The sequence below is a fragment of the Hyposmocoma kahamanoa genome, unplaced genomic scaffold (assembly GCF_003589595.1).
Source record: "Hyposmocoma kahamanoa isolate Upper Pololo Valley unplaced genomic scaffold, ASM358959v1 296, whole genome shotgun sequence".
Classification (NCBI taxonomy): Eukaryota; Metazoa; Arthropoda; class Insecta; order Lepidoptera; family Cosmopterigidae; genus Hyposmocoma; species Hyposmocoma kahamanoa.
Genome location: NW_020653780.1, coordinates 2,337,461 through 2,360,554, shown reverse-complemented (window position 1 = coordinate 2,360,554; position 23,094 = coordinate 2,337,461). Strand labels below are relative to the sequence as shown.

At 34.9% G+C, this 23,094-nt stretch overlaps 1 protein-coding gene across 1 annotated transcript in view; it reads right to left on the bottom strand.

The window, feature by feature from the left end:
- Positions 1-23,094, bottom strand: part of LOC113229274 (CUB domain-containing protein 2-like) — a 148,689-nt gene that overhangs the window by 62,996 nt on the left and 62,599 nt on the right. Inside the window, exon 3 of the mRNA XM_026462818.1 lies at positions 12,552-12,624. Coding sequence (XP_026318603.1) covers positions 12,552-12,624 — 73 coding nt within the window. The remainder of the gene's footprint in view (positions 1-12,551; positions 12,625-23,094) is intronic.

The following is a 23,094-nucleotide window of genomic DNA, read 5'->3' as shown; positions in this document are numbered from 1 at the left end:
TGTACACTCTAGTATCGAGGAGATAAGTTCGAGCATGAATAAATGACACAAAAATACGGTCACAAAGAGTTTTGTTTGTGAAAGTCTTTCAAAGACCTTGTCAGTACATTGTATTGTTTTCCGATTTGCTGTGTATTTTATACACTCGTAGGATACCAATTTGTAAAAGATGGATTTATAACGTAACTCCTGGTAGGTAAATCTAATAAACAAACGTACACGAATTATGGTAATGTTCTTCTTAATATACGGTTCAACGTTGTGTGGACCTAAATAAACTTGGTCGCATGTAAAGCCGGGTTGGAGTAAGAGCGAAGAAACCCGTGGAGTTAATAGATGCAGACTGCAAATAACCTTAAATGTTAAAAGGGACGTCTATTACTATGTGCCTACCTACAATTACAATCTAGTAAACTCTAGGAAAAAGGCCCTGTTAGCCTAATGGTTTAACCTGCCGACAAAACAAAGGTCGTAGGTTCGAATCCGGGCTCGCACCTCCGAGAATTTATGTGCTTAAATTTATTTGATATTTGGCATGAACTTTTCGGTGTTAGAAAACATCGTGAAAAAACCTGCACGTTGAAGAATGGTTCACAACACTTGTCAAACGTGTGAAGTCCCCATCTCGCATTAGGACAGCTTGAAGGACTATGGCTTAAAAACCTCGATAAGAAGAGACGCGTGTCCCAGCAGCCGGACGTATAAATGGTTTGATGATGATGATAAAACTCTAAGACAGATACAAAGGTCGTGTTATAACTGAAAACGTGACGCATAGAGCAGGTAGGTCGGAACCGCTTCCGGTAATATATCAGACTCAGCAAACAGATGTGAACAGTGGAACGCTTGAACGAAGAACGTGAACACCTGCTTTCTATCTGCCTTTAGCATCGAGTATTTATATAACCAGAAATAGAGACGAAATGTCAGTTTATTTGTTTGAAAACTATCCTGCCATATCATTACAGTGACAACTGCTCTCCGATTGGACAGCCCGGATTCGAAACAATTGACGGGTGTCGTCAATTGTTTCAGTTCTAAACGACCAGTTTAACTTGAGCTTTGCTATATTGGACGAATATTGAAAAATTGCTTAATTTAATATTTAATTGCCAATGAAATGTAATTCCGTTTGATTTGTAATTAGATGTTTTCGTGTTTTTCCCACACCACCGAATGAAACAGCCCATTGTTAGAGATATTAGAGACACACTGTTGTTGGCGCTGTACTATTTCAGCTTTCTAATTTGTGATTTCAGCGCCAACGAGAGTTAATGTTTAAAAGTGATGTAAGTACCATTTGACTGATGAGTTGCCAGGGATAGATGACCCTTATTTCGTCTCTGTAAAAGTAAGTAAAGTACATAGTAGTAGAGAGTAATACACATTAAAACATATTAATCCCCCAAGAATAGCCCTAATCTAACACAACATTATAAGCAAGTGCAGCTACATAAAGCGGGAACAAATGCCTTTTACCTCATATTACATAGAAAATCTGCTCACTCACGCTTCTTTGCCCGACCTGTACATTAGGGAACTTGCATTATCTAATTAAGCTGTTCACTGCTAATGGCATTAACACAGTTGAGCGTTTAATGAAATACATGTGTGTGCGAAGAATAAAGTAGGTTTCATTTCATATTAAGCTTTTGAAAATTAATAAAATGTAAAATATAGTTATAACAAAATTACTGCATCAATACCAATGCAGTGCACTCAATACCATAACTATAGTAACTTTTATATCAACCAACTATCTTTGGGTCTACAATGACATCCTATTACAATAGATACGAACAGTGGCGCGAAACAACTCACCGCTTGTTTAGTTTTTTAGTCAACAGCGTCGCAACGCTTTGTTGGGAGTAAGGCCACAAATTCGCAAAGGTGGTGGTGCATTCAGCGGGGCGTTCAAGGTTTAGGCGTACATTGCGCGCAAACGTGTGTCTTGTGTTGGGTACATCCAACACAAGACACTCCCGTGTACTTCAAAATGTGAAGTGATTCAGATCCACACAATATTACGTCTATGATCACGTAAACGCTCAGTGTATACATTATAAAGAAAATATCGCATTCAAAATAAGCGCTATATATCCTATATATATATATATGACCATAACTCTGCCGTCCGCTAAACTAAAATGCGGCTAAGTGACAAAATGTTTTTTTGAGACATCATAAAAAAACCATAACACAGTTTCAGAATATTGTTTAATGATATTTCACGTATGCATCGTTAGGGTAGGTTACGATAAGTCGAACACGTTAACTAATTTTAACTGTTTTTAACCGACTTCGAAAAGGAGGAGGTTCTCAATTCGTCTGTATGTTCTTTTTTTTGTATGTATGTTTCGCGATAACTCTGGTATTTGTGAACGGATTTTCATGATTCTTTTTTGTTGGAAAGGGGGTACTTCCTTAGTGGTCCCATTTCATTTTGAAGAAAAGCATCCACCTCGAAGGGTGACTGTTGCACGCATGAAGATTCATTTTTATAAATAGCGCCTAACTTTAATTTAGGAGCAATTACTTTAATAGTTGATTTTGCTATTTCTCCAATTCAAGGCGTTTTTCTCTCAATACACTTTGAGTTGTGAGAACCGATTTTTATTATCTCCAGTGTCAAGTCCTGTGTAGTGGCGAACTAGGGGATATTTCAATAAAACTTAACAAATAGACGTAATTCCACTTACTTTTGAGGTCGGTATTTTTATCAAAAGAGAATTTTGTGCTTTATCTTTTGCTTTAAAACGGATATTTCACCATTTGTCACATAGCTGTTTTAGTTAGTGGATGGCAGATAAGGTCTCTAGAAAAAATAAATTTTTCGTACAGGCTTGCTTGGGTCTTAAGCATGTAATAATATTTAGCACATACATTTTTATACACATTGGGCGATTAGTGCTTCTTCGAATGTTTCCTGGATCTTAGGAGGCTAGAACCATGATCATGGTAGTGATATGAAACTATGCATATATGGGGCTATAATTTTAATGGCAACAATTTATTGAATAAGAAGTTTTAAAACACAAAATGTTAATAAAAATATATATAGAATCTTAAATTAATTTAAATATGCATATCATTTCTTTATCTTCAACAGGAAATACATACAAAAACAGGTGTCCATTTTTTACAGATTTCGAAACATATTACAGATGATGAAAAACCATCATTTCGCATGAATTGATCCACACTACGCACGAACCTCCTCCCTTGTTGCGTGGATGATTGCGTGATTAGTAAAATGATACACACAGATCTACATTATTTTTTCTATAACGCAAAATGAGTGTATCCAGCTTAACCCACATAAAAGGATGCATCTCCCTCATTCTATTTGCAAAGCAAAATGAACGATGATATCTATTCATCACAGAGTAAAGGGATTTGTCGGAAACCTTCGGCGTACGACAAGTTAGCTCTAGTGAAATATTCCTTCGAAACTCTTTTCATAAACGTCGTCGCCTCACGGATCGCGATGATCTTACTTCCCTTATTGGTAGAAATTTCCATAGAACTCATATGAAGTTTGTTCACAATGTGAATATTGTTTTATAACTTGCATTTATTACTATGTATTATTAAGTTATTAGTAATATTTCAAAATATCTACAATAGCCAGTTAATCAATAAAGTAGCAAATGGTTTGTTGTTGCTTTGTAATTTATATGTAGAAAATTATACTTTAGAAGATATGTCTTTGAAAATTCCATTCGTATGCTCACTGATCAGTAATTTTATTACCTTACTATATTATGTTTAATGTACTAGTTGGATGTAAAATGGCATGCGTATACAGCCGTCTAATTGCCTAATTCTCACGTCTTACACGAAATTGCGCTTAAACATAGACAGCTTCTCTCGCTTGTTTGACATCATTTTAGGCTCCGTTAAAGCCGTCACTGAATTCTGAGAAGTAAGTAAGACTTTGTCAGTCTTTACGTAATGCACTATTAATTTTATTCTTGAGACTGAATACTTTGTCAAGCAAAATGAAACGGTCGAACGTCCATCAGTCACCATTAAAATTCTCTGAAAAAATGAAGTGCGTAAAGAATGTTTTAAAACAAATAACAGGAGCCGTCGCAGATCATTGTAGCACTGATAAAGATTACGCAATTTGTTAAAACCAATCTTCCTTGTCTCATTCTTAGTAAGGCTAATCTTTAAAATAATTTAAGGGCGTTTATCTCCGTCCCTTCTCTTCATTGGTTCAATAAATTGTTAATAATGATAGGGCTGCCTGGAACGCGATTGCTACGCAATATTGGCCTCTAAAATACTAAATAGAAATAACTTTTGAAAAGTGACTAACATAATATAATATAATATAACAAATGAGTTAATTTTTCATCCCTCTATGCTTGATTAGTGTTATAGTCATGTAATTTAGCAGTTATTTTTAGTTAGTTATTTGTTTTGCATTTTTTTCTCCATCCACTTTCTTAACGTTAATCTGGTATTGAATAGATAATATATTTTTAACGTATATATGCCTATGCTCACTTGTGTGCGCTATAACGTATATTTTGATTAAATTTGCTTCAGATTTCCCTATTTGATAATGTGAACAACGTTACTTGTATTTATAATTATTGTATATAGAATATACCAAAATCTGAACAAAAGTTCAACTTCAGCTTTGAATTTTTCATCTCTGCATTTTATACATGATTTCATGTATAAAATTTACGGTTTTACCTTATAAACGAATCTCTACAAAGATAACTGATGATCCACATGCCTTAATGCGATACATTGCACAGATGGCTCATAAAATACAGGATCTTGGTGGAAATAATGTAAAACGAGAAGGAGTTTTCTTTGATCATACAGAATACAAAAGCTAAGTCATATTTTTTCTTGATACGAATCAGAATTACTAAGATTATAAGATACGAGCCCTATACCCCACCTATGGTGGGGTCGGGCTTGGCCTGCGGCGCGTGGTCGCTTTCAGATTATGGGGTGTGCTTCTTCGGTAGCACAGTAATTAGTACTATGGGCGCTTGATGAGGAGGTTCCATATTTTTATTTGAGCCAATTTATGAAAAAAATATTTTTAAGTTGGTCCTGGTCAGGGTATTCTAGGTATTGCCTTCAGAATTATCTTTACTCTGGTACTCATAGTACAGGAAATTCCCTAGTTTAGGACCAGAAATTTGAAGTTATTGTCTGGTATCTTTTCCCTAAATACTTCTCTTTTTGGCATAGCTTCCAATAAAAAAGAATCTAACTGAGAGACGGTCGAGATACAACAACGCTATAAGTTGTATAAAGTTACTACATCGGGAAGTATGCCTTACATTTTGAAAAAGTGATATCTAGTCCCCGTATACTACCTACGTAAGGTGGCGTGCCGATGCTTCGGGCTTCGCCCTCCGCTACACCACGGCCTACGGTTTCGGCACTTATGACTTTGAAAAAATTAACATAGCTCTTTAATGGCGGCCATATTGTTAAATGGCAAAAAGTAAATTTTGACTGCAAATTATTATTAAACACCCGTAGAGGTCCCCACATGCCGATTTTCAGCTGAAATAGAGCAAATTTCCATGTGCCGCCAAAAAGTTTGTATGGCAGCCATATTGAAAAATGACGAAAAATAAGTTTAGAACCGCAAATTATTATTAAACACTCATAGAGTCCCCCACATGCCGATTTTTAATCGAATTAGAGCAAATTTTCATCTGCCGCCAAAAAACACTTCTATGGCAGCCATATTGAAAAATGGCGAAAAACCAATTTTGATTACAAATTATTATCAAGCACTCCTAGAGACCCATACGCCATACGCCCATACGCCAATTTTCAAAAGGATCAGCAATTTTTTTTCTGCCGCCAACGAACGCTTCTACGACGGCCATATTTGAAAATGGCCAAAAACAAATTTTGAGCACAAATTATTATCGGCATTTTTAGTGGCCTTCGCATGCCAATTTTCTGTTGAATCAGAGCAAATCTCTTTCGGCAGCTGTTTTTTTTTACGAAAAAAACACTTATATGGCAGCCATATTAAAAAATGGGGAAAATAAATTTTTTACCCCAAATTATGATTAAGGACTCCTAAAGACATACCAATTTTCAGCTGGATCGAAGCAAGTTTTTCTTCGGCCGCCATTTTGAAATCGCCATTTTGAATTTTTATAACCCAGGCAGTTGACCAGTATTACCTTCTATGATATTCCTTTAAGCATCCCTTACCTATCTCTATTTGTTTCCGTTGTTTATTTGTATTTCGAACATTTTTTTACTTCCCGCGGAAATTGACCAGGGTGTATCTCGTAAAAATGCACAAAAATCCCCCCCCCCCCCCCCCCATGTATTATAGTTTTTGCAGGCCGTTGATCGCTCGTTTACATTTTCCACATTCAGGTATTTTCATATTTGATTCTTCGCCTTGGAGCCTATCCGCGTACAACAGTATAAATATCTTTTTTCTACCATATGGGGAAGTATGCGTTCTATTGTTCTAAGTGAGTCTAAACTTGTAGCTTTAAATATGTATGTATATAATGTATGGAGTTGATAAAAAAATGTGAGTTTTGTTTCTAAGCTGTTTGCTATAGCCTGATGGGCAATCAATTTTATTTTAGGATTAATAAAAACAACCCTTTGTTGTGAGTAAAGTGTGCAACTTTCAAAAAACCAATCAAATGGATGACCTCATTTGGTATTATTGCGACAACCAAGCTTATCCTTGAAAATACCTCCCAGAAAATACACTCAGCAAATTTCACCTAATGAAAGATGGTAGCAAAATCACATTAAACTGCCCTTTACTATATTAAGATATAGAAATAACTTAGTTACGAAATTATAATGGAATGAAAATAACTTAAGCTATGTTCCGCGGTCGAAAAGGTCGGGGTGAAGTTCGGAATTATTAAATGCTTTGTTCGTCCAGAAGTACAAATTCATGCCATTGTAATGAAAAATTATAAATGGACAATAGTAAAGGTGCTCATTTTGAATTATGCTATTCTTTTGAACAATAAGAGAATGATTTCGTGGTTAACCATTAAAAAAGTAGAACTACATTTTTTGTGGTAAGGGAGCATTGTTCGTAAGATGATGTAGTGACTAGGATAGATAAAGGATTGCTTCGACGATTGTATCCTTTTAGAAAAGATAGCATCTAGTGGAGTACATAATTAAGATCAAGGTTGCAGACATTCTTAAAAAAGGTCACGTTAATCATATCAAGAATATAGGGGTATGTATGAAGAGACCGATGCAAGTGGAGGAGATGAAAGATATTGTCAGAAATGTAGTATGGAGGTTGATGGTTTATGCCTGCCACAGTGGGAGATAAGCTTTATAGTATGAGTGTATGTAGATTTTTTAAACTAATGTACGTTGCCATTGTGTCTATATATTAACGTTTATTACGTCATAATATAATTTGCACCTATGTGTTTTCTAAATTTTTTTATACGTGACAGGGAGATGACCTCATTCCACCGGATTTATAATGGAAAGTGGATTTCTAACGCGAAGGAACATAGTGCAGTGTGGATACAATCACAGCTTTAGCCAACTCCACCCTGCATGCCTACAAGATGCCCATTCACGCCTCGTTTGAATCTATAATTTCTTCGTCTTATTCCAATTCTAAACAAAATACATGCGTATATCCAAGTACATAAAACAAATTTATCTTTTCATACCGGTAGCCTTCAATAAAAAAAATATTAAAATTGATCCGGTTTTTAGTTATTCAAAACAAAAGGGTTTAAGAACTCTCAACAAAAAAAATGAGACATATTGAGTTGCCAACCACAAGTCCACGTCTAAGCAAAATAGCGTAATAATACCTGTTTCGTAATGGAGCCTTTCTCAGGAACGTAACGTTTAAATTAAGGTTCAAACATACCCGTTTACTTTACGTTACCTTCTATATAATTCAAATCACAAGCCTCAAGACGCAACATCACAGAAATCTCTAAATTAACTTGGACCCAATCGAAATTTCACGTAAGCGGCCACCCCCAAAGGAACGTACCAACATAACCATTCAATTCATCAGCCATATGAGATTCAATATTAAGTTTGAGCAGGGATGCTCAAGTGAATTCAAGAACAGAGTTCTGAGAAAATTATAATATGAACAATAATGACTTTATTTCCACAAATTACAGAAGTACAAAATACAAAACTTCAAATTGAATAAACACCAATACGAAAATGTGACATTGTTAATTTGTGGAACAGGATAACAGGCAATTAATGAACCTATCTCTTAAACTAAGGGAACCTGTCTATTAAGAGACAGTGGAATCATTAGATTGATTAAAAAATAAATGTGTATGTGTGTACAAGCGCGTCCGCGAGAGTGTGTGTGAAATTTTTCATTCTTGTTATACCTACATATATTCATGTAGGCATAACAAGCACGCAAAATTAAATTCTGATTAACATCAACGAATCTACTAAAGTTAGTAATCTAAACCCAAAACAGAATCAGAAAGAACATTTAACAGCCTCCGTGGCCGAACGGTTACCATGCCGGACTGCCACGCAGAGGTCCCAGGTTCGGTTCCCGGGCCAGGAGAAATATTTGTATGGCCTACATTTATTTATCTCGTGAGTTTGGACACCATTTGTGGTTGTCTATGTGTGTCTATGGCACCCGCGACACAGGGTTTCCCTAGTGCGGGGTTATATTGAGTGTGTGCGTTATTATTATTATTAAAAATAGCTTCTGATATGCCGAAGCCATAAGAATGAAACGGTTCGAACCCAGGGCTACATAAGATTCAAACATTCTCTCAACTAGACTATCACCGCATTTTTGGGTAATTTAAATATTTGGTTTTCAACTATACCATCAGACCCAAGGGAAACGGTTGTACTTATTTGTCTCGTCATATTTCAGAGACGCTGTATTAAAAGTGTCATAAGGACTGTTATGCTAAAACGGTGTGGAGCTTCTCTCCAACACTGACTTCTTTCACCACCAATTTTATATTGATCTTATAATAGTAATTTATTTCTTTCCAAGGTTGATTTACGGTAATTGTGACAGAAATCTCCTTTTAAGCATAGCTATGTCTACGTTAGGAGACTCAGCTTTTCTACAGCCGTATCTAAAGTGCGAATAATTTATGACCTGAATATAAAGTAAAAATTATTACAAGTATTTACAGTAGTTGTATTTATAATTATTAACACAAAGATCGAACACTTAGAAAAATTCGATCCAGCCGGATTCGAACCGGCGTCTTCCAGCAAATCGTACCAGACACTATGCCAACTAAGCCACGAAACGAACCAACGGACTTCACGAATTTTTCTATGTGCTTGTTTGTTGGATTTTGTATTTCGTTTTCAACGACTTTTTAGCCGTAGCGTCTACGAGAAATCTATAAAAGTATTTCGTCATCCAATCAGATAAATACCTTTACAGCTACTAGCCCTGGATAGAGATGCCGCTATTAACTTTATTTTAATTTTTTTTTGTTTTTTTTTAATAGCCCCGCACTAAGGAAACCACACACATAGACAACCACAAATTACACCCAAACTCACGAGAGAAATATTGTAGGGTGTAGAAATATTTGTATTATTTCTCCCGGCCCGGGAATCGAACCTGGGACCTCTGCGTGGCAGTCCGGCGTGGTAACCGTTCGCCACGGAGGCAGATATTTTTTTATTGTTGAATTGATATTCAATTATTTTTGTGGAATTACTCCACTAGTTTATTATAATTATTAAAAGTTGTATTTATTTGATACAGTTCTTTGGTTTAATGGTTATGTGTAGATTAGGTGTTTAATAATGTAGATAGATACACAGTTAAAACGTTTAATGACTTCCCATAATGTAAAGCATATGAAATAATTAAAAGAAGAAGCAGACTCGAAAAAAAATTTTTTATTTAACTAATGTAATAACAATAACTTGAGTATTCTGCAGTAAGCCAAGAAGTTCAAGCAAATCCCTGGTTTTCAGGTAACATCCTTGAGGCAGCACGATGCAGGGCACCAGCAGCAAAATAAAAATGATAACGTGTAGTGTGTATTTAGTGTTCATGCGGATGTGAATGTATAAATGCGTGAAAGTTAAAAAAAAGTCATAACATGAAAAGTGGAATATAACAAAATAAAGGAGATGAGAAATTTGAAGACCATAACAAAATATAATTTAATTTAAGAAAATGTTACGTATGTGATATAAATACATACGTGTGTAGCAGTAGATGTAATATGTCATAGATTTATTAAATGCTTAATATTTCCTCTAATGAAAAATCCCAAACAGACATAAGACTGCAGTACTAATTAATATGTTTTAGTTTATTTTAATTTCTATTGCTAATTAATAATAAATTGAACTTAATAAAAAATCATTCAATAAAATAATTTGTAAAACTTAATGTAGCGTAAATTGGAACGTTTTCTTTGTAAAATTAATAATAAGGTATTTAATGAATAGCTATTGTAACTATAGTGAAAAAAAAAATGTGGTGTTTTGCATCAATATTAGACATAACTGGTTGAAGACTGTACCACCTCAGTCAACCGAGACCATGGAACCTGTAAAGGGCCCGAAACGTCGGTTTGTTTGAAAAAACAAATATACGCGATTTAAATCCGAAAAAATAGATTCATTTCCTAAATTGACAGATGCTTATTAAGGCGACTTCTCGTAGTCCATGATTATACCAATCACCTCACACGAGCTCGCTCTCGCTCATCAAGAGAAAGGGCTCGTCAGTGGTAACACAGACACATCCGAAGCGGTGCATGTATCAATGTATAGCATGCAGTAATTAGTTAATTATTAATAAAAATAAGGACCGTGCCGGTAAGTGGTCGTTGGCCGTGGAAATCCATAAAATCACGGTCCGTATGAGCCGCCTTTTTAAAGATTTTTGAAGCTGTTTAGCCATTTTCTGTTAAATATATTAATATATTTACCAACTTACATTAATTCATTAATTTTGTTATTTATCAATAAAGGTTGCCAAATTGTAAATAAACTAAATTTAGAATCTATCAAAAAATTTTAATCATTTAATAGTACTCTGAATTTTAAATAATCTTTTCAAGTCTCAGGTAACACTTATCAGAAAACTAATACATAATATGGTACAAGCGTTGATATGGAGTCAATTAACTCTTGTACTAAGATAGCACCTGCACACAGTATTGGTTTAGTGATACTGATTTAAATTCACAAAGTTGCCCAGCCCTGACGTATTACGTGGAGCGACAGGCTTCAATGAAATCATATTCGTAGAGGTTTAACACACACACACGTACACATTTATCCACACAAGACGTTTCGCGGCTGTATTGTAAAGCAAATCAAGTGAAATTCCTTATATTCTGTCTTGTTTTGATTAAATTGAAGATGATTTTTTAATCAGCTTATGTGTAGACATTGGGTCTTGTTTTATTAAATCCCCATTGTCATCGATACAATGCGGGTTGAAAACATCAAACCTCTTTGAAGCGTATAATGAACCTTCTACGACAAGCAGGTTGTATTTAGTACACTGTATTCCTTCACTGTTAATGTTAATGATAATATAGTAAAATTAACGAAGACATGATTCAAAAAGACGCCATCACGCAGGCCCCCGATGGTGTTAATCAAAACCAGGACCTCAGATATTGGACACAAGTTTTCTCACAACTTAACTTCTTTTTTTATAATATCAAGTGACGGTACGAACAAGTCGTGCTTAGGGTGGTAAGCTACACGCCTGTCCGTAACAGTTGCAGTGCCACTCAGAGCTTTAAATCGCAAAGTTCTGAGTAGCACTGCCACTCACCCTGAGACATATTGACAAAACCGTAACGCAGCAACGCTCACTTTACTGCTTGACGACAAAAATAGGTGATGTGCCAGTACTTTCCAGGACGAACTCTTTCACGAGGAGCTCGACTGCTACTCAACCACGCGATTCAATAAATACGTGATAACTTGTGTCTTAACTCCAAACTGTGGAAAATTTATGACAATCGATACTTAACACTCTCAGTGTCAAAAACAGGCCGGGCACAGCCATAGATTCGCCGCATGCCGGTGACACGCGAAGGCAGCCCGCGTCTTCGAGTTTTTTTTGCTTTGTGCGATGTGAAAGAAAATAATATTTTAAGCCGGTGGAGAAATTATTACCTAAATAAATCTTTTTTGCTTTAAAAATTCAATCTTTTTGTAATTTTCTTTTTTTTTACTTATAATCCCTCCTATTCTTAAGGTATCATGCCTAATCTATTTTAAAGGAAACTCTTACAACAAAGAATAGGATAAAAAGGATAATCCTGAAGATTTTACTTTGGCAAATGAAAGACTGAATACTTGCCCTACCAATTTAACTATACCTATGGCATATAACGAATAAACAAAGAATTCTAATAGTTACTTTGTGACTGAAAAGTTATATTTTTTTTATTTACACACTTCAGATCAGTCTGTCAATTGCTAATTGATGTTCATAATGAGTGGAAAATTTTTCAGAGTTCACCTTAAAATGGTGCTAGGCTTAGTACCATGAAAGCTGGAGGTTTTTATACACTTTTTATACTTACCCGGATTTATGGCATGGCCCTCGTCGACCGTATGGAGTGATAAGTGTAGGAGCAGTATTAGTGCCGTAGAAGTCTGTAAAAGAAAAATAAAAACCATAAGCGTCGACACTACACGATGCCTCATCAACATGTAAACCCCATTTCTGGGTTTCCAGGACACTGATACTTCATGTTTTCGAATAATCATGATATTCTCTTTTTTATGATACCAAATGACGGGATGAACAAGTTGTCGTGATGTGATAAGCGACACGCCTATCCATAACAGTTGCAGTGCCATTCACAATGATCTGAGAGCACTGCCACTGCGGCCGTCGCCCTGAGATGTAAGTTGACAAGTCCCCTGTATACAGTAATTGTCACATTACTGCTTGGCGATACAAATATGCAAGGTGGCAGTATTTTTGAGGAACTCTTTCACAAGGAGCTCTACTGCTACTAGAATCTTGAAGACGTGTAGGCTCCATCAAGAAATATTCCTTCCCCGTTAAAGCAAGAGATTATTGGCTACTTAAAATGCACATGATTCGAACCCATTGCAAAACCTATGAATCTAATCCATTAACCTCTACAAACGATGTAAGCGTCCTTCCAATCAGACTAACGGTATCATATACTTAAAATAATTTTCATTTATCATCTTCATCATCATTACAGCCAAAAGACGTCTACTGCAGAAGACAGGCCTCCCCCAAAGAATTAAAAAATTTCGATTACATTGAATTTTCATTTATAATATTACCAAATTAAAAATTCTTGATAGGCGTTCACTTACGGGTGGTTTCACAGACGCATAGGTTACACATAGGTTTTTTTCTTAAAAGTGTATAATATAAACAAAATATTAAAAACAAACAGTACTTTACACGCATTTGAAAATACAGACATCAAAATTGATCAAAAGGGATTATCGTTTTTTTTTTATTTCCCTTATTAAAATGAAATACAGATATATGTAATATAAATTTATTAAAATTACCCAAAAAAGAAAATGTATTAATAAAACTTGATTTTCACTAATAGGCAAAAGCATGCTTGATCCCTAGACACTGTCGATGAGTGTACATACCAATTTTCAACCGACTTTAAAAAAAGGTGGCGGTTCTCAATTTGACGACATTAATGTATGTTACGCGATAACTCCGGAATTTGTGATTTTGACAATTCCTTTTTTGTTGGAAAGAGAGTACTCGGTAATCCCATTTAAATTTGAAGAAAATTATCCACGTCTAAGGGCGGCAAATTAGGGGATGAATGACTTTCTAGGTCAGTTTTTTTTAGTAGGTACTTCTATACTGAGATTATATACTAATACCATTCACCAAAAACTTTTCATACGAGTCGTACATAGGTATGTATATATCACGCCTTTCTCCCGCCGGGGTAAGGAGAGACTAAGATTTTCCACCTGCTACGCTCTTGACCAACCTCCTCCGCCTCCTCCACTCCCGTCCGTTTCTTCAAACACTTAAATCGGTAAATAGTTTTAGTACTTAAGTAGCAATAGAGCTCATTGTGAAAAAGTTCGTCTATGGAAGTACTGCCACCATACCTGTTTCTGCTGCTAAGTACACATGGACTTGTCGACTTTGCGTCTCATAGTGTGACAGGCGCAGTGGCAGTGACCCTCTTTCTTTCCTCCTCGATCTTTGTGATTAAAAACTCTAAGTAACACTGCAACTATGAGTAGGTGTTATGGATATGCGCTTACCATCTGACACACGACTTGTTCGTCCCGTGACTTGACAATGTCATAAAAAAAGATATTGCAATTATGAAATAATAAAGTTATATCAAAATCCATTGAAAAAAATACTAAAGCAAACATTTTTAGATGATGTATATTTTTAACCGACTTGAAGAAAAGGAGAAAGTTGTAAATTTTTTTTTTTTTTAATTCAATCTCTATGGTCGAGTGGTTTGCACGCCGGCTTTCATGGTGTCACTATCTCTGTGGTCCAGGGTTTGATCCCCGATCACCCGACACCCGATACCAATGGAGAAACCTAACTTTTCTATGTATTGCCTCGGGTTTGGGTGTTTGTGGTACCGTCGTTGTTTCCGATTATCATAACACAAGTGCTTTTGTTACTTACTTTGGGATCAGAGCAACGTATATGATGTTGTTTAATATTTATTCGTTTAATATTCACGACATTTTGAATTTTTTGAGTTGATTTTTTTGTCTTGATCATCAACATATCAGCCGGAAGACGTCCACTGCTGAACATTTTTTGTCTTGCGGCCAGCTAAATAACGTGCCAGATAACCATACAAATTGTCTGGTATCAAACTAAAAAAATCTCTGTGCTATGAATACCAGAGCAACAGAATTCTGGGGCAAAAAATCATTTCCCAAATTGATCCTACCAGGAATCGAACCCTGGACCTCCGCATTCAGCGTTAGACCGCCGAGGTTGTCATCTAAATAAATGATCGTCAGTTAAATAATGGTTTTCATATACTAGGACATGTAATATATACGTTATGCCTACAAGCTATGAACTGTATTACGTACGTTACATTAGAACGGTACTGATGTTACTTGAGCTCTTGCGGAAATTGCCTGTATTCCAAAATGTGTCCATTATTATAAACGAGACTTTATTTGACTTTAATAATTGGACTCTGTACTAAAACGGAAGCCAGAAAAGCTATTGTCGGATCAACGAATGAGAGATATGTTAACGATATGATTTCTGAGAACTAAAACTGTTCAATGAGAATTATCAGTAATCGGTGAAGACAAAGTATATTTATCTAAAGATCAAGAAAGTGTCATTATATAGAGTGGATTATAACTCCATCTGAAATCCTGGAATTATTGAATTGTATTTTTCAAGTTTTCAACTAGCAATTGGCGTTGTCGGAGCGATCTAGATAGGTTTGGGAAGACAAGAAGCATTGGAAGATTTTGAACGATCTTTCCCAGCCGTTGGACACAATAGGTGAAAAAGAAAAAATTACCAATTATTTTACTACGGTATTTAAGTTTAGTTTTTAATATCGTGATAGTTTTTACCACCTTGATTTTTTGTTAAAATATAGCTGCTTAAAATAATACCTACGCTGTAATGTCAGTCGTGGCATCCATCTACTGTTTGGAACTTTATGACGGGAGATAATACTTATTTCATTATATATTTAACTGCTTCGGTGGCCGAACGGTTACCATACTCGACTGCCACGCAGAGATCCCGGGTTCGATTCCCGGGTTGGGAGAAATATATATATTCTTTATTGTACAAAGAAAAGAAACATGAAACACACGTTACAATAGACATATACAAAGGTGAGCTTATCTCTATAAGAAATCTCTTCCAGCCAACCCTAGCCGTGGTGCAAAAATGAAGTCTGCGGGACTAATTATTGTACAACAAAATTTAAATTTAAATGTGAATAAAATATAAATGATAATAATCTACATACGACAGACATACAAACATACATGAACTTTACATACATAAATACATACATAAGCAGAATATATGTTATAATAACAGATCATTTGTTACACGTAAGTAACAGAATATTTGCATGGCCTACATTTATTCCTCTCGTGAATATGGGTGTAATTTGTGGTTGTCCACCTATGTGTGCCCATGGCACCCGTGATACAAGGGTTCCCTAGTGCGGGGCAATGAGTGTGTGTGTTAAAAAAATATATTCCCAAGGAGCACACTTTATATGCCTCAAAAGTATTAATATCTATAAACAGTCTTAATATAGTATAGGTTTAGATAATAGTTCTAAATGGTTTTAAAAGAAATTGTTCTTATAGACTTATTTCACTCAAAATTTTAAAACCTTCTTAATACCAAACAACTTAATTAAGAGTGATCTCTTTTAAGATTTACTATTGTAGTCCTTATTTTAAGTTCATCTGTACATAAACTGATTATTTTTAGTAAAATTGTTCTTTACATATCCAGTAAAGTCTATTAATACTCTAAAAACTAGTGTTCTTAAGTTTATTCTAGATATAGTTCATTTATAAACTTTCTGTGGTGTATAAACTTATTGACAAACACGTTAAAACGCGTCTTCAGTAGATTTAATTAAAAATAACACTATAATTAGGGTTTTTACTCTATTGGACCTTGTAAGAGGTCATGTAAAATGGATAAAGTAAAGAATATTAAAATGTATATTAAAATAAATATTAAAGTGAATCTTGGATATTATGTCACATCATTCGATATATTAGTCGGTAATTCGCGCGCGAGTCGGGCATGATACATTTTTGTTTGTTGACAAATAAATAAACATAGTGAAGTAATTCCGTGTTCTGAAGTGATAGAAACAATTGAAATGAGCGTGTAAACCACTGTACTTCAATGTTGTGTACGTGTATTATGCCGTCTATCAATAGAATACAGTGAAATCATTGTGTTAAATGTGGTTAGCGTGAACAAATAACCTCAATTTTGTAATGAAAATGTTATTTCTTCCAACATAAGTTAGGTATGTCACTGAAGTATACCTTATCTGATAATGAATTTATCCAACTTTTTAGTCACATATAACACGTTCCATATAATTATGTATATGTATAGAATAAGGTTTTTTGCGACAAATTGGAATTTTTAATTCTTTTTTTGATCTTGGGTGTCGTGTGAAAGGTTATTTATTGCATAAAACGCACACCATTCCCTACATCTTTTATTCCATGATAAGGTTTTGTATCACTGTCAAAATAATAAATGGTTTAGAAATATCGCGTCTTGTAAGCAATCATAAAAGCTTCGTAGAGGTGAATATTCTTCTACAAAATCAACTATAATAAAGCAAGTAAAAATAATCTTTTCGTATTCTAAAGATTTTCTATAGAAAAAGCTATAGAGAAAATGCTCCCAACAGTGTTTTGAAAAAAGGTTTAAATTCTTATCACCATTTTTATTTCTAAAGAATGACTATGATGTAGCCGAGAAAAATTTTCTTTCTTTTTTAAAAGTAAATCTAAGTTGAAATTAGCTTGATCTTCTTGGAAATGGTTTGTTTTGTGAGTTATTTTGTATATGCTTTCTATGAATATTTAAAACCGAAAATCGATAACTGTATTTTTATTAAGTTTATAATTATACATAAATATTAAAAATACAGCGAGCGCATTAGATTTATTACAGGTTTTTCATTACTTGTCACTATGTATTTAAAGTCGCACGTCAATTCTTGCTCTCTAAACGATTAAACATTAAACAAAAACGATTAAACAAAAGTCAGAAATGTTGAATCTAATTTCGCCATGTTGCAATTTTGATAGTTTATATTTTGTAAAGCATTAAACTTGAAATACAATCGAATTAAATTCTATTAGATATCTTATAGTATACGTTTATATATAGATGTGCTGCTTAGATTCTATTATAGGCCTCAGAGAAGGTCATCCAAATGGAGAGGCCTATGCTTAGAGTTTCACTGCGAGATCGAATAAAAAATGAGGATATCCGGAACCGGGACCGATATAGCTGAAAGAATTGCAAAACATAAGTGAAACTGCGCGGAGCACATTTCGTGCAAAACAGATAGCGGATGGAGCTTTAGAGTTCTCGAATGATGACTGCGTACCGGAAGGCACTGTGTGGGCAGGTCACCCACAAGGTTGACCGATGACCTGGAGAACTTTGGAGGAAACCGCTGGATGTAAGAGCTTTTGGGAAGGGTCTACGTTCAGCAGCGGACGTCTATCGACTGAAATGATCATGATGATATATTTTAGGAATATCACTATCAAATCACTTCGGATATAGTTATCCAATAGCGGCGAGTAATCAAATGCCAAAGTGAAAGTCAATTATTTATTCCATAGGTAAAATTTTTACACTTGAAAACGCCATTTTTTAAGCTCTTGCTCCTTCACCACGCTGACCTCCCTGAGAAGAACGAACAAGAAACTCTAGGGATTGCTCATTTCAAATAAACTTCTTAAATGCCATGGTTATCTAACATACACTCTTCAATTTTGTAATACGCATTTTCAATTAAAATACTTTTGACGTAAGTTTTAAATTTAGGAAATGATAATCGTTATATATACTCCAGAATCTTAAGTAAAAAAAGTAAAAAATCGAATTTTAAATAACTGAACTGAATAAAACAAACAAACAAACTCAAGGTGAGATTTTAAATTAACAGAGGTGTGAAAAATGATTGAGAGAAAGCAAAAATAAGATATATGAAATATAAATGAATAAAAAGAACAAAAAGAAGCGTATAAAATTGGGTTACATTGCCAGTCGCATGATACGTCAAAGTGACACTTGGTAATTTCCCGCCAGTCAGTGCTTACGAACGAACAGAACAAATTAAATCGAGCAACTAACAGAATACGGATCCATTGCAAAAAATAACTACAGTAATAACAAAGCTAGCTGATAGCTATATAAATGGTATTTCTGGAACCTGTAATTGACAGTACGTTTTTATTCCTGTTTTTCATTAATTAGCATTACTGCGCTCGGATTTTGAAGGGTAAGGGTGCTGGCGAAATCACAGGCACTGGGTGACGACCGCTGTGGCAGTCCCCTCAAATCACTGCGATTTAAAGCTCTGAGTAGCACTGCAACTGTTACGGACAGGTATGTCGCTTACCACCAGAAGTATGACTTGTTTATCCTGTCACTTAGTACAATAAAAAAAGAATATTTTTTTGCGATATGGTTCACGAAATACATTTCAAAACAAAAATTCAATAAATTGACACAAGTAATTTTCTTTTTATAATGATATGCCGGGCAACTACACCGAGCTACAACTAAACAGAGCAACGAAAATTAACTCCTAGGCACTACCCAGAACAGTCAGAAAAATCAGAAAAATTGGTTTCCCAAATTAATTTCACCGGGCATCGAACTTGGAACCTCCTCATCTAAGGCCTACAGTACGAACCGCTGCCACAGAGGTGGTATCGCAGAAATAAGAGATAAAAATTAAATTTTCAAGTTTTAATGTTGTTTACCAACAACACCTAAGAACACAACAGCAATATTTTTTGAGTTTCTCTCCAACTTTATTAACTGTAAGTTTAAATAATGGGAAATAATAAAGGCTCCGAAAAACAAATGAAATTGCAGCAAAGTGTGGTTCACTGTAACTAAGCTGCGTTAAAATGAGTTACGAAAAAATTAACACATAACATATCGACAAAATTTATCATATGAAGCAAACAATTAAGAGCTTGTTCAAACTACAATTCTACGAAAAAATACTCTTGTAGTAATATGAATAATGTTAATAAAAGTCTTATCCAAAATACAATTTCTCCTAAACTAGCTATAAGTATCCAGCTTTGATATTGTAGAGATCGACGTCTGTATAACTACTGGCCGTACCAGTAAGGTTTATAAGGATCTTAAATAATCCTATTTTTCATATTAAAACGTAAGGTCACAAATTTTTTATGTTTCGGGTACTAATAATTACCTAAGAGTGGTTACAAACGACGTCTTTTAGCAGCGATTCAAACGCACGTTTGTGAAACGGGCGATTGCATCGATGCAGTCGCCTATATTGGATCATTATGTACGGAAAATCTGAATAGGTTTATGCACATTGTTTTGTTTTGTTAATTGTAAATTTGAAAGTAAAATTAATAAGACATAAAATAAATAAATCAGTTAATTAATTAAAAACGTGCATCGCGTTTGCATTGCGTTAGTGTCGCGTTTGCATCGCATTTACATCACTTTTTAAAGTCGCGCTTATGTGTAAAGGTCTAAGCTTTTAGCAGACAGTATATTTTGTAAAAACTCGTACAGGATGTAGGTAATGAAAATTGGTTTCAATTCATATCCTCTTAATAAGGTACCTGGATGTAGCTAGGTTATAGGATAACGTGAGAAGTGAAACAACTGAATGAAACTCTAGTTTGACGACACATGTAGAGAAAGATGTGCGTGTCGATGACGCACGTGACCTGGGTTTATTAGATCCTGGTTGTTACAATAACTGCCTGTACTTATTTTGAAGTAGTGATTTGATAAGATATTCAGAAACCATAGAAACCTATACCTATCATAACATGGTTAAAGAATATTTATTTCTCATTAGAATTACAAATTCAGTTACTGAGAAAATTAAATAACTCAAACTTAAAGTATAGAACAAACGCATTAACAATAAACAGTCGATAAGGAGTTGAAAGTTATCGATTTTCTTGTTTTTGACGGAAAAGATAACAAATTTCGTTTTATTTGAATTTAAAGTCAGTGTGCTATATTTAAACCAATCGTTTAAAATATTCAAATCACTTTGAGCCTGAGATATAATAGTATACAACGAGTGACCATAATAGAAAATACTGGTGTAGTCGGCATATAAAGTAATGTCACCCATTAGGTTAGTTTTGTGTACATTATTTAGACATTAAAAAATAAAAGTGGCCCCAAGATTGAGCCCTGCGGGACACCATAAAGTAATAATTATGAAGTGTCAAACAGCCACATCGGTTACTTGGTCTCAAACTAAGGAATTCCTGTCCTATGTGAACCAGAGCAAAAGAAATCACTCCGGAGCACTATCTAGAACACGCAGTCCATAGTCAATTCCGAAAAGTTCATTTCCCAAATAAGTCCTATCGGGAATTGAATCCGAAAACCCCTTATCCAGAGCCTGTTCGATATCAGTCTTTATGTGAAGGCAGACTGGTATTGTAGTTTCTACAATAAAATAAAATTATAAATATAGGCATATATATAGGCACCAAAGTAAAATTATAAATAATTATTCTGTCATCTCGTCATGCACGTACAAAGAGTAAAAAGCGGGAAAATTGACATTTCGTTGTGTTGGTATTACTTAAGTAGCCAACTTAACAATTATTGTTAGAATTGCCAACCGAGCCTACAACATAAACCGTTGAGCCACCGAAGTCACCGTGTTTTAAAAACATCAAAATTCATAAATTATTATGTATATTTTAAGAAGGCTTTTAGCGAAAAAAACTTTGCATGCATAAACAATACAAACGAATACAAAAACTTCGAAGCAAAAGGCGCTCAAAAACGGCACGATGAAAATAAAGAAATAAAACCCTAATGAAGAAAAATGACGTCTTCTTGTTTATCGGGCATACAATACAATATTTAATCATAAATATTGTATGAGCCATAGTGTCATTGAATTAACCATTGTAATCCCAGTAACGCAATAATCAAATACGATTCAATATTCATAATGATCATAGGTTCAGATGCTAACCTCAGTAAAACTCGCCAAGTAAACTTTTGCGAAATGTTTACCAAACTCCGTTAATTAATGTATGGGCATGAATCAATTAGAGAATTTACAGATAATATAGTCACATTATCGGATTACATCGAAGGAAAATCTTATCTAATACCATTCCCAATATCCATATAAAGCTTTTATATATAGACTTGGGTTCTTACTTTGAGATGACAAGATTATATCGCAAATTATTATACGGAGTAGACATAACCTCTGATGCTACTATTTATTCGCACACTTGGCTTATTGAGTCCTGATCCTTTCTTTTCACAAAATCTTATCCAGAAAATCAGCAGGTCGTCTGGGAGAACTTAACGTTTGGCAGTTTACCTTGCTCATGGAATTAGGGCCTGACACAGAAGGACCATATTTTATAGAATTAATTTAGTCATACCTTTAGTTTGTAAGCTTTTATTGTATTTCTAAATAAATATAGCACGCTGAAAACAATCCGTAATTAAATAAAACTTTCGCTTTATCAAACTTAAGAGTCTATGCACGCGGCGTATTTTATAAGAACAGGCGACGCGCTAATGACGCGCGTTAACGCGATTCAAACGAGCTGCAGTCGCAGCGAGTAGACCTCTGCGCACGTTCACAAATTAAATGGCAGCGTAAACGCGTGTCATCTGCGCGTATACGCGCCGCAGACGCGCTGTAGTCGTGCATTGTATCGCGCATTTTGATAAGACATAATTTTAATTTTAGTTTTGTTTGTTAATTTCAGTTACTTTTTGAAATGACGTAACTAAAAAAGTATAAACGCACGCACACTGCGTCTTTTTTAACATATCCTAAAATAGATTTAAGAGTGTACACGCTTCAATGATGATGGTGAGCAATAACACTCCAAGTCCATAAGGTACATGCACGTATATTTTAACTTTTACACAAATTCACAATTAGGTATAGTTTAATATACAATGGCGGGCATGACAAGCTGGGCTTGTTTCGACAGTTCGTGCCCCTTCTTTCAATCAAAAATCACAGCAAGAGTTGTCTTCAAAATGAAATTTGAAGTGTAAACTCGAATGGATTATTTAAGTTTCTTGCTTGCAACACGATGTTTGCTGGCGTTTGAATCGATACACCCGCTACAATCTGATTTTTAAGCCTCTGACGTCGCCGCCGAAAATGCGCGTTCGCGAATCACGCGTCAATAAAAAAATCACTAAATTCAGCAAAATTTTTATTGTTACTATGTTCGTCTTCGGAAAAATCGGTTTCATTCGATCGCTATTATAGATATTTCAATGAAATTTTCTATGTCGTGATCTGCAATAAATATATTAGGGGACCATGAGCTTTTTTGACT